At 56.8% G+C, this 12,687-nt stretch overlaps 1 protein-coding gene across 4 annotated transcripts in view; it reads left to right on the forward strand.

The window, feature by feature from the left end:
* RPTOR (regulatory associated protein of MTOR complex 1) overlaps positions 1 to 12,687 on the forward strand; it is a 334,022-nt gene that overhangs the window by 262,067 nt on the left and 59,268 nt on the right. For all 4 annotated transcript variants that reach the window (XM_027052276.2, XM_053212252.1, XM_027052278.2 and 1 more), the window contains 2 exons: positions 9,452 to 9,526; positions 12,599 to 12,664. In XM_027052276.2, coding sequence (XP_026908077.1) covers positions 9,452 to 9,526; positions 12,599 to 12,664 — 141 coding nt within the window. The remainder of the gene's footprint in view (positions 1 to 9,451; positions 9,527 to 12,598; positions 12,665 to 12,687) is intronic.

The raw sequence follows: 12,687 nt of genomic DNA on the forward strand, positions 1-12,687 counted from the left end.
CACAGTGCGCGGCAGGGAGAGGCCGGGCCTCGACATCCTGGCCCTGCGGCTCAGCAGCTCTGGACCCAGGAAAGCCCATCCCTCCTGCTTCCACGGGCCTCTGGACTGACTCGTCCACACTGGAAGCGGTTACTGGGTGTGATTAACATCCCGGATTGCGTCATGCTTCTCCATGTACACGTCGGCTTTTTTATTTGCTCAGCAAACGCTTAGTGGCCCTCTGATGGGAACCAGGCTGCGCGACATTCCGGGACCATGGAGAGTAATAATCAGGGTTTTGTCCTCCAAGAGCTGAGAGTGTAGCAGAGCAGGGACCAGAGTAACGAGCTCACCTGAAGGCAGCCACTCGGGGAGTCCAGCCACAGTAAGAGCAAAAAGAAGGTCTCGAGAGTGGCTGGGCTGACCTGAGAGGCTGTGCCCAGAGGGTGCTCAGGTGCCCGCGGTGGGGACGACAGGCCAGGAGCCAAGACACGGATGCACGGAGATATATCATGTCAAACAAGGTGTGAGTGCAAGCATCTCACTCGGAGGGGGAGGAGGCTAAGGGCGGGGGGGTCTCTTTGTTCAGAAGCATTTCTCCGTCACCGCTGCCCGTTCTGCCCCTGGGTAATTGACACCAAGTGGGGGAGAACCCCATGCGGCATGGCTCAGTGTGACCCTCAGGGACAGTTTCAGGGCCTGGCTGGGAAAGTAGGGCTGCGCTACAGAAATGAACAGTTCAGATGAGTCCAGGAATCTCAAATGAGCGCCAGGAACTGCGGGTCCCAGTCCAGCAGAAGGACCGGCACCGGGGTGAGGGCCGCTCTCCGGCCTAGGCCAGAATCCACCCAGGCAGAGCAGAGGTCCCCTGGGCCCGGCGGACAGAGACACAGGAACTGACCGCTCTCTGGTGTCTGAGCAGGTGCAGAAACGAGTGAGGGGTTGTCTGTCAGCCGCAGAAGCGAGTGAAACAAAAGGGTTATAGTGAGGAAATGCCATCAGAGTACACAGCTCGCCTCCTCAGTGAAGATTTTTGCCTGAATGTAACGTAAACGCGGAGTGTCGAATTGACCTAAAGCTTCGGTGAAATCATCTGGGAAAGTAGGTGGAAAACAAAAGTCGGAAGCACAAAAGAACGAAATCCTCATATCCTGTAGTGGAAGTGGCGAAATAAAGACATGGCCATTGTTTTGAAATCTGGAGGTAAATTCTTAAAAACCCGTCCAAAAGAATGGCGATGGCCGCCCTTGGGGAGCTGGACGCGGGTGGGAGGAACGGACCAGCCGGTGCTGTCGTGTTGCCCTTTCTCGCTCTGTGTGTTGATCTGATTTGCACGTAGAGAAACGCCACGGAGCACGGCGGGGAGAAGGGTCCCGGCCTTCCGCACCCAGAGCGGAACGAGTGGAACCACTGCCTCCTGGCGCGTGCGCCTGAGCCGCGGAGCTGTGCCAGGGCAGGCGTCTCCCGTCGAGGAGAGAGCTGAGTAACACGCTGGGACCCGCGTGTCCCCTGTCCCCCCACAGAATGGAGAAGGTGGAGGTAAACGCCTTGGTGCTGAGTGAGGAAGGCACTGTGATTTGGACCGGCCTCGGTTTTGGTTCCGGCTCTGCGGATGGCCCTCGGGCAGCTCACTGCGTATAAACGGGACTTAAACAACTTCCTGTCGAGGCGGTGGTGGAATCCGTGTCCGTGGCCACAGAGCTCGTAACAGCCCAGGCACAGTCAGGCATGACCGTCGCTGCTGCTTTCGTGAAGAGTTACGCAGACTCACAAGTGCAGCCTGGAGAACACATATTGAACCTGTGTCCTGATTATAAAGACTATTTCTTCCGTTAAATATCTGTTCGTGAGATCTGACCACGTGTATTAGGCCACAAAAGAAACCTTAAGAATTTCCAAAAAGCAGGAATAGTGCAGACAATGTGCATGGCAGGACCAGAAATGAATAACGGTGTCAGAAAACAGAACAGGCTGTACAACTAGGAATTTACTTTTTTTAAAAGCAATTATCTTCGATCTTGGGTCAAAGGAAAAATACAAAACAAAATTATAGTTTCCAAAAGCACAGAAGATGAAAATAACGGGCATCGGACCCCCAGGACACAGCTAAAGCCACGTTCAGAGAAGACTTCACAGTCGTAAGTCCCCGCACCGTCCTAACAGAGTCACAGCAGAGCAAGCGGCCAGCTAGATGGACGACACGGTGACACGAAAGGGACTACAGACGAGCAGAAAAAAGCAGTTTGACAAAGATAAAAGAGAGGGCTTTCTCTGAGTTTGCAAACAAAAATATGAAAATGAAACCATAGATAAGAAGTGGCTTCTTTGTGGGGGGAAGGATCTGCTCACCTAATTAAGGGGGCCAAGTACAATCTAGAAGTGACCAGGCAGGAAACACTGTGGGAGGGAGGACAGGTGTGGTCCTGAGACTGTGCACATCTCTGCAAGTGCAGTAACACTTGAATACCGCAGGCTTCTATTTCTAGGAAGATAGAACTTCTCAAACTGATTTGAGGAGTAAAAAGCTCGAGCAGACTGTCTCCGCAGGAGTAGCGAGAGGGTGCTAGGAAGGTCCTGCCACGCCCCGTCCTTCCGGGCAGAGAATCTCTCCCGAGTGGAGGTGAAGGGACACCTTGCAGCTGTTTATGGAGCCAGCGTGACATTGACGTAGGCACCTACGGTGCACAGCATTGTGACTGTGCTCAGGGCCACCAAAGCGCATACTTTATTTATTTTTTTTTTAACTTTTTTTTTAATGTTTATTTATTTTTGAGACAGAGAGAGAGCGTGAATGGGGGAGGGGCAGAGACAGAGGGAGACACAGAATCGGAAGCAGGCTCCAGGCTCGGAGCCGTCAGCCCAGAGCCCGACGTGGGGCTCGAACTCACGGACCGTGAGATCGTGACCTGAGCTGAAGTCGGACGTTCAACCGACTGAGCCACCCAGGCGCCCCAAGCAAAGCGCATATTTTAAATGTGGGTAAAATGGGGGCACCTGGGTGGCTCAGTCGGTTGAGCGTCCGACTTCAGCTCAGGTCATGATCTCGTGGTTCGCGAGTTTGAGCCCCACGTCGGGCTCTGTGCTGACAGCTCGGAGCCTGGAGCCTGCTTCGGATTCTGTGCCTCCCTTTCTCTCTGCCCCTCCCCTGCTCACACTCTGCCTCTCTGTCTTTCTCAAAAATAAGTAAACGTTAAAATAATAATAATAATAATAAATGTGGGTAAAATGGTAAATTTTATGTCTTACACGTGTCAGCACACACAAAGAACACTAAAAGGCTCACACAAAACAAGCAAAGCACATTACGTCCATACTTGTGAGCGTTTGGAAATAAGTCGGGAGGACACGGAAAGGCTGCACAGCGCTGCCCAGTGGGTCCTTCCCCGGGTGAAGGCTTGGCTCAGCGTCCACCTTTAGAAAGCTGAGCCGTTACAGTAATAACGCTAACAAGTACAAGAAGGCGGGGGTCGATCTCACGAAGGAAGAAGACCGCTCAGTAACGGCACCAGTGGCTGCTTCTCTAACATTCAGACTGGTTTCCTGTCTGCCCAGAAGCCAGCAGCATACTAATGGGGAAACGCAAAAGCAAAAGTGAGCAGAAGAAGATGTCATTGTCACTGTCAGCTAACACAGTCAGAGGCTGGAATTAAAGGCACAAAAATTAGAAAAGTAGAGGCAAACCTCCACGGTCCGCGCACAGCTAGGACCGTATGCCTGGAAAACCCAGAGGCGTCCGTGAGATCCCGCTAATGAGAGAATTTATGAGACAGGAGACTTCGGATTAATACGCAGAAACCACGGGTTACAACCGGCGGAAGATACGTGCGCCCTGTTTGCAAGAGAGCCCTAAATCTGGGAATAAGCCCGACCCGAAGCATGAGAAACCCCCATGAAGGAAACTGGAAAACATTCCTGAAGAGCACAGAATTCAACACGCTCAAATGAAGACATAGGCAGTTTAATTACAGAAGGGTTGTTATCATCAGTATGTCAGCGTTCCCTGTCAGAGTTGATTTAACTCAGTCAGAGTTGATTTAAACTGTAAGACGATCCCAAATAAAACTACCAGCAAGCTTTTTTCCCCCTCTCTCTTTTCTGGAACTAGACAGACATACTTCCTACGGAGAAATAAATAGCACTCGCCAGGGAAACTTTGACTAGGAAGAAGAACGGCAAGGATCTAATCGTCCCCGATGCCAAAACTAACGATGAAGCCCCAGTAATAAAGAGGGTTGAGGGGCTGGATTATGGACAGACAGGCTGACAAACGGGCACAACAGAAATGGACCTCAGCGCACACAAGGCATAGTGCATGGTCAAGTCAGCATCTCAGCTCAGCGGTAAAGACGATGCGTTCCCGGGGGCTCCTGGGTGGCTCAGTCGGTTAAGCGTCCGGCTCTCAGTTTCAGCTCAGGTCATGATCTCATGGTTTCATGAGTTCGAGCCCCGCATCGGGCTCTGCACTGACAGTGCAGAGCCTGCTTGAGATTCTCTCTCTCCCTCTTTCTCTGCCCCTCCCCTTCTCACACTGCCTCTGTGTCTCTCAAAATAAATAAAACTTAAAAAATATAATAAAAAAAAAAAAAGATGATGCATTCCCGAATTTTTGGCACTAGGGGAGCTCGCTCTCTGCACATCCTGAACACCAGAATTGACTTTAAAGAGGTAAATTATTTAAATACAAAGAATGACACCACAAGAGCACTAGAAGAAAACCCAGGCAAATTGTAGCTTAACCTTGGAGTGATGAAAGCCTGTCCAGCTATAACTTAAAACGTAGCTATCTCTGAAAATTAATAGATTTGGTTGCATGAAAATAAAACATTTGCATGGGGGGAGAAAAAAACACGAGCAAATTTTCAAACAGGCATCATTGGTGGGTCGCAGATACTTAAAACTCCTCTTCCAGGTGAAAGGCTAGCCTTCATAATATATAAAGAGCTCCTAGAAATCAAGAAAAACTCTCAACAGTCCAGTAGAGAAACAGTCAAAGAATGAACGTGAACCCACAGTTCCCATACAAATGGCCCTTACTTACACACACGGGACAGGCTCAGGCTTCTCCACGATGAGGAAAGTGCCCAGTAGGGCTGCCCTGAATATGGGTTTTTCCACGTCTCAGATGGGCAAGCACGCAGGTGCTTTATGGCTGAGCTGCGAGGACAGCGTGCCGAAACTGCACACACACCTACCCTGTGATGGGCCGTGTTGCTTCTGGGAACCCACAGCCTGGCCTGTGCGTGCATGAATGAGCCACGCTCTCCGAAGGGCTGTTCCGCATTCGCCGTGAAGACAGAACTCTCCGTGTGGCAGGGCTGTGGCACATGAAGAAGCTCAAGGTGCAGGGCACAGACGGTGGTCCCCGTGTCGAAGGAAGGGCTGGCTCCGTCTCCACGGTCCTCGGATTTCTCGCGCTTACACAGAGAAGCACCGGAAGAAGAAATAAGCCAACGCGGCAGTTACCGCAGCGCTGAGGGGAGGCTTCAACTCGCATCGTGTTTAACGTTTATTTTCGTGTTACGTCCAAACGTCATGCCAGTCCCCGCAGGGACCCAGCATGGAAGCAGACTTCCCCATCTATGCCTTTCTGCAGCATTTTGAGTTTTGAACTTTTATTTATTTTTTTTTATTTTTTTTAATGTTTATTCTTGAGACAGAGACAGAGGATGAACAGGGGAGGGGCAGAGAGAGAGAGAGGGAGACACAGAATCGGAAGCAACTCCAGGTTCTGAGCTGTCAGCACAGAGCCCGGCGTGGGGCTCGAACCCGTGAACCGTGAGATCATGACCTGAACTAAAGTCGGACACTTAACAGACCGAGCCACCCAGGCGCCCCGAGTTTTGAACTCTTAAAGTACGTTTACAAAACGTGTGAGTTTCTCCAAGGGCACGGCGGGTCATGAGTCGCCGCGCCCACCGGTGCTCAGGACTGTCCTGCCTGCAGTAGTCTGTCCATCTGTGTTCGGTAGTGCCTCTGCCCCCCGCCCCCCCAGGACAGACTGTAGTCTTCGCAGAGGAGGAGGAGGCCGGCTCTGCCAGAGGGTGCCCACAAGGAACAGCTGCCTCGCCTCTTACACTCACCCTCGCAGACCCCAGCCTTCCTGTTCTCTGCTCTGTCCCGTACCTGTCCGCAGACCGTGTCTCCGCGTCTCACGTGAGGTGCGTGCTCACGTCCTTCTCTGCTGCTCTGCTTCTCTTCCTCCCCTCCCTGGCCCTCGTTTCAAAAATGTAATTCCCTAGGGGCACCTGGGTGGCTCGGTGCGTGGAGCATCCGACTGGGTTTCAGCTCCGGTCTTGATCCCAGGGCCGTCGTATCGAGCCCCGCGTCGGGCTCTGCGCTGACAGTGCGGAGCCTGCTTGGGATTCTCCCTCTCCCTCTCTCTGCCCCTCCCCTGCGGTGCTCACGCGCTCGCTCGCTCTCTTGAAAAGTGTGTATGTAACATACGTTTCCTTGAAGTGCTGAGAGGGAAGAAGCAGAACTGTGACAAGAGTTAAAAGCACATCAGGGTGGGTTGTGCGTGTGGTGGGCAGGGGCTGGCTGGCTTAGGAAAAACCATTTCGTATTCATGGCCTTTCCTCTCCCGCCTTGATATGTCACACTTGCGGCTTGATGGCGGGGGGGGGGGGGGCGGGGGGGGGGGGAGTCAGATGATACAAGGTTAGGGAGGCAGCTGCTGCGGGGCCGTCCGTTGCATTTGAGAGGCCTGTGTTCCTTCTTCTAGCGAGGCGCTTGGCCAGGGAACGGGTGTCCCGGCTCCCTGCCTGCGGTGTGGACGGAGGGCGGGACTGGGGCAGCGAAGCCGGCGGAAGGCCGAGCGAGCTCAGAGCCGGTCGGTAGGCCTCTCCTGCCAAGGACCGAACAGGCAGGTGGCCTTGTTGGCGGTTCCCCCTGGGGGACCCGCCCCATCAGAGCAGGTGCACGGAAGCGTGGCGCTGCGACACGGGCCTCCCTCCCGAATGGGTGGGATGTGAACCAGGGGCCTCGTGTTCCTCTCTGGTGAGACAGGTTGAGGGAGCTTCCCCTGCAGACGCGTAGGCCTTGATCTGACTTGTCGAGCGGCTGGTCTAGAAACAGAAGAAGGGGCCTTTGTTCTCAGACCCGGGCACCCGCCGCTGCCCCCAGGGACGCCGGTGCCGCTGGGCGGCTGTGAAAGAGCTGCCCTCCCCCAGGCCCTCGGCACTGAGTGTCTGCAGAGAGGACAGGGTGTTATGCCTTTCCCCTTCTTCTGTCACAAACTTCATTCAGAGCGGCGGGCCCCTCAGCTTCCCTGGCTTCCCTGGCTCTTCAGGAGTTGGCCTGCTGACCTGAGTCCGGGGTGCCCCTGCCTCCTGACCGCCGACGCCTACCTGCTCAGCGCCCACGTAACGGGAGTCCAGCGGCCGCCTGATGGGTTTAGTACAGAGAGGCAGAAACACCTGATCATCAGAGCCCCCAGAGGCGGGCGGTGTGGAGGGGACGCAGGGCCGGGCGTGACGTCTACAGAGCTGGGAGGGGGCTGCACACGGCCGGGGGTGAGGGGCACACAGCTGGGGGGAGCACACGTCAGAAATTCTGTCCTCACTCTTCTGTGATGGCCTTTGACCTCCGGGTGGAGCGTGCCATGTCTCTGTGCACGTGTTACCCCAGATCAGTTTTTCTGGAATCGATCCAGGAGCCTGTTCGGTGTCGCGGCCACGTTCCGAGGGTCACCGTCTCCAAGGATGGGGGCGTCCGTGATCTGTGTGTCTCTCCCGCTCGCGGATGCCGCTGGATGTGTCGTGTGTTTCCTTGGCCACTCCAGTAGTCGAGTGCGGGTTTCTAAGGTGGGGTCCCCCAGCTGGCGAGAGGGCATCCTGGCATGAGACCTAGCTCCTTGCCTCCCGTTCTGCCCTTTCCTCTCCTACGTGCAAACAGGAACTTTGTCCCACCTTCAGGCTTTCACCCGAAGCCGTGCAGATGTTATCCTCTACCCGAGTGTCTGGGGCTCGATCGTCTGAGCCCCTTGACCAGCCAGCACGTACAAAATGCCCCCAAGCCCGCCAGCCTGGTGTGAAATCCGCGCTCGTGGGAACACTGATGCCACCTCCGAGCCAGGCTCCCTCCTCCGGGATTCCAAGTCCTCAGCCCCGGGCGTCACCTGCAAGCCCCTTGCTCCCGGGCACCCGTCTTCCGTGTCCTCCGGGGCCCCGTCCTCCGTGGCCCAAGCACCCTCCACCTCTGTGGTCTTCCTACCCAACACGGGTGTGCCTTCCGACCTAGAAGGTCAGCTTGGACCCCGTGCCCTGCCCTTTGGCTACGTGCTCCTGCCTCTCGACGGCTCTGCTGGTCTCAGAGGCGCCTCAAATGCAGTGGCCCCCAGACTGAGGCCCCAGAGGCCTCCTCGTCCTAGCGGACCTGTCCACCGGCACCCGCCTCCTCGATCTTGCCGGGCGGGTGGGTCCCCTGGCCCCTCCTGCCCAGATCCCAGGGGAACAGCCTCCTCCTCCCGTGTCCGGGGTCGCCCCCATCTCCACCCCCTCTGCCCTTGCTGCGCGCGCCTCTCCCTCGGGTCCCGCTCACTCTCCATTGTGGTTCCCTCAAGACGCCAACCTGCAGACCCGCCACCTTAACCCTCCCAGGCCCCTCAGGCCTCCTCGGGGTCCCCGCGCGGCATCCGAAGCCCCGTGCCGTCTGCGTCCCACATCCCGAGGGATAGGCTCGCCTTCGCCTCCGTAACGACTCTGCAGAAGATCCCAGCTGCCCCTCGGCTTAGGCGCCCCTCCTTCCCCTGAGCCCCCAAGTCCCCAGTGTCTCCTGGCCGTCACGCGCACACGGTGGTCTCCTCCAGAAACGGGGAGCGGGGTGTGCGTCACGTCTCCGCGTCCGGGACCAAAGCAGCGCCCGGCACCAGCGGGTCCTCGGACGTGTGCTGAGCACGTGAACCCGCAGCCGTGCAGGTGCTTGTGGGTGCAGCGCGGCCCGAAGAGCCGGGGGAGCCACGCCCCTGACCGTGCGCTTACCCCTGACTCCACGGCACCGCCTCAGCGCTCTTCCTGTGGCGTGAGGACTGGGCCTCTGCTCTGGGAAGCGCGGGCTGAAGTAGGAACATGTGACACGAGTGTCTCCCAGGGATCATTTTCCCAAAATCCCCAGGGAAGCTTCAGCAGGGGCTGGGGTCTGCGGCGACACCGGAGGGTTTCAAGTGCCGGGCGCCCCCCTCTCGGAAGGCGGGAGGAGGGGAACACGGGAAGGGAGGGGGCGGGCAGGGGCGCAGAGGCGAGGGCGGCCTCCAGGGCCCCCTCCCGTTGGAGCGGCCGCGGGTGCGAGGGAGCGTGAGGTGCGTCTGCGGGCACCATTCCGGCTCCTTTGCCGAGCGGACGTTGGTCGCGGGAGGAGAAAACCCCTAAGGCAGCCGACCCTGACCGCACGTCCGTCATTCGCCCGTGACAGGGAGCGAGAGGGCCCTTGCTGGCACGCGCACTCACGGTCTCTCCCTGTCTCTTTCTCTCCCCAGTCGTGCCAAGCTGACCTGGTGAAGGACAACGGTCACAAATACTTCCTGTCGGTCCTGGCGGACCCGTACATGCCAGTAAGGCTTCGTCCCCTCCCGGGACACCCTCGGGGCCCGTGTCGTCTGTCTCGCCGGCGGGTCATGCTCTGGGGTGGCCGTGGCCGGGGCTGCTCCCTGCGGGCGGGGGCGGGCGGCGTGCACCTGATGTCAGAGCCAATCCCTCGGTGCGTCCGCGTAGGAGAGACGCGCGGCCTGACCTGGTTGTTTCCGCTCCTCTGCTCCCCTGGTGCATCTTCTCAGCACAGCAGGAGCCACTCTCCCTCGCACCCTGTCAGCCGCGTTAGATTAATGAGTAGATGTGACAGCTCGTGTGCCTCGTGAAGGTTCTGGAACATGACGAGAGGCAGATGTGCCTTATGAATCAGGAAGGAAGGCAGGGGAGGAAAGAAGAGTGTGAACGTTGACGTTCCAAGTTAGCTTATTCTGTGAGACGCTTAACGGTAGGGACGTGCGTACTACACGGCACCCCCACGGCTGCACCGTCCCCGACTTCTGGGCTCCGTCCCTGTAGCCCCCAGCACGGCGGAGAGAACCGGAGACGTCCCGAGTCCCCTCCTCGATGTCGCTTCGTCACGCGGGCGTGTTCCGAGCGTCAGCGCTCATCCCCACGGCTTTTTTTTTTTTTTTTTAATTTTTTTTTTTTAACGTTTATTTATTTTTGAGACAGAGAGGGACAGAGCATGAATGGGGGAGGGTCAGAGAGAGGGAGACACAGAATCCAAAACAGGCTCCAGGCTCTGAGCTGTCAGCACAGAGCCCGACGCGGGGCTCGAACTCACGGACCGTGAGATCATGACCTGAGCCAAAGTCGGCCGCCTAACCGACTGAGCCACCCAGGCGCCCCCCCCCCCCCACGGCTTTTCTAAGCTAAATGCTGGTTATGAGAAAAACCAGGAGACGTTAAAGGCTGGATCGTTACAGAAAAGGCAGGTAATGCACGTGTGTCTCAACTCAAGTGTGGGAACAGCCTCATCCTTGCTGGTGCAAGCTGACACTTCACGTGAGGCCTGGAAACAGCCGCGTCCCTGCTTTTCGGGCAAGAATCCAGTCGACCAAAGGGATAAGGACACCGAAGCGGTGATCGTGGCCAAGCGGTGAGCCGAGCCGGCACACGTGGGCCCCGCTTCTTTGGCTGCAAACACGTTGACGCTTTGAGCCCATAGTGACATTCAAAAGAAAGAACATTGCCACCATGCCAAAAACTGAAGCGAGAAGTCTGAGGGGAGCCACAGCGGGAAGGGGGCGCTGACCCTGGGGTTCCCTGTGCACACGGACCCTGGTCTGCACCCAGGACGGGCCGAGCCGCAGCACCGTAACAGACCCCTGTGGATACGGGAGCATTTGAGGCTGCCCCCCCCCGCCCCCCACCCCTCACCCCCCATGGGAAGGGCTCAGAAAAGGGCCCCGTTTGTCTCTCCACGTCTGGGCCGAGGTCTCTGGGGCCCTGGAAGAAGCAGAACCAAAACCCTGCAAGGCGCTTGCACGGCCCGGAGCCCGCGAGACTCAGGCCAGAGGCACAAGCCGGCTCCTGACCCACAGGACGGAGCACTGAGCAGAGTCAGCAAACAGGAAATTAGCAGCCAAGAACCGAACGTAATAGAGTTCTCTGGAAAAGACTATAAAATCCATAAGGGTAAGTATGTTTTAGACGATTCAGTGAAACAATTTGTTGCTTTAATTAGGTCCAGAAATACACCACTGGGTTGTTTCTTCAGAAGTACTTCTGCATCTGCTATAAGGAAATAATCTATTTTTTCCTTTTTACTCATCCTCAAAAAGGACCGACTAGATTCTTTTAATCAGTAGGCAGTTTTTTGCGGGGGTCCTGTAAGCGGAAGACGCAGACGTTGCCGTCCAAAGCTCCGTGGATGAATCGAACGGTAGAATGGCACAGTCAGTGAGAGAATTCCTGGAGGAATCACCTGGAATGAAGCACATGAAGGGGACTCAGAGGCCTGCAAAGGGGTGGGGGGTGTCTCACTGCTGCCACCCTGAGGCCAGAGTGTGCACTCGGGACATGGAGAAAAGCAGGACGTGAACAGATCACGGCTGAGAATTTTCCCAGTTTGAAGAAAGGGTGAGTTCTCAGTGAAAGCACTGTGAGTCTTGAGAAGACTAAATAAAAACAAATCCACACAAAGGCCCAACCTAACAGAGGTAGAAAATATTAAAGGCAAAAGGGGAAAATCTTAAAAGTAAGCAGAACGAGAAGAGGGCTTTGCGCAGGAGCTGAGAGTACCACGAGGAGGACTGACAGACACGGACGCTGGAGGAAAGCGACTGTCGCCCCGGAACCCCCCACCACCTCACACACCATCCGGGACACAGTGAAGCCAGCCCGTGGTCACAGACGCACAATTGGTCGCATTCGGACGCCCAGTGAAGGGCTTATGGAGCCCGTGCTTCAGGAAGAGACCGAGCCCACGGGGGCGCAGAACACAGCACGGGGCTAAGGAATGGGCTAGCGTGCGGCCATCTACATAAGCACCGGCCGTGAACACAGGCCGTAGTCGTGAGTTCGAGGGGTTAAGACCGGAGGAGGAAGGCTGGAGTCGGCAGCCTTGACTAATGCAAGGGCGAGAGCGAGAAAGATCGACCTCAGACTCTGCCCCAGGTGCACGTTAACAACACCAGGCACCACGACTCTGTTACGGACAGCAGACTGGTTCCCCAGCTAGCAGAGGCACAAGGGAAGGATGAGGACAGACCCACGCGACAGAGAGAAGGAAGCCGGGAACCGAGTCAGGGTGCTGGAGTCGCGCGTTTTCTGCCAGCGCGCTGGGCGGTGGTGGGCATCGCGCCTCCACAGGCTTGGACGGGGTACAGGGTGAGCGGGACAGGCTTGTGCGCAGAGGGTCCCAGCGGGCCCGTCCCGCCCCGTCCTGCCCCTGTCGGGGAACAGCCATGCTAAGCGGCCAGCCCCGAGCCCTCAGACCCTCTTGCGGGGTTTTCTGTCCCGTGGACTCTGGTCAGAAGTCAGCAGCACTGGGTCTTGACCTGGAGCAGCAAGCTTGTCACTAAGGTTCAGGACAGAGGGAGCCCTGCTGCGCCACGGGGACACGCGAACCCGGGCCAACCTGTGTTTTCCAGGCTGAGCATCGGACCATGACGGCTTTCATCCTGGCTGTGATCGTGAACAGTTACAACACAGGACAGGTAAGTGTCGCAGCCCCCGGAGC

The sequence above is a fragment of the Acinonyx jubatus genome, chromosome E1 (assembly GCF_027475565.1).
Source record: "Acinonyx jubatus isolate Ajub_Pintada_27869175 chromosome E1, VMU_Ajub_asm_v1.0, whole genome shotgun sequence".
In the NCBI taxonomy this organism is placed as follows: domain Eukaryota; kingdom Metazoa; phylum Chordata; class Mammalia; order Carnivora; family Felidae; genus Acinonyx; species Acinonyx jubatus.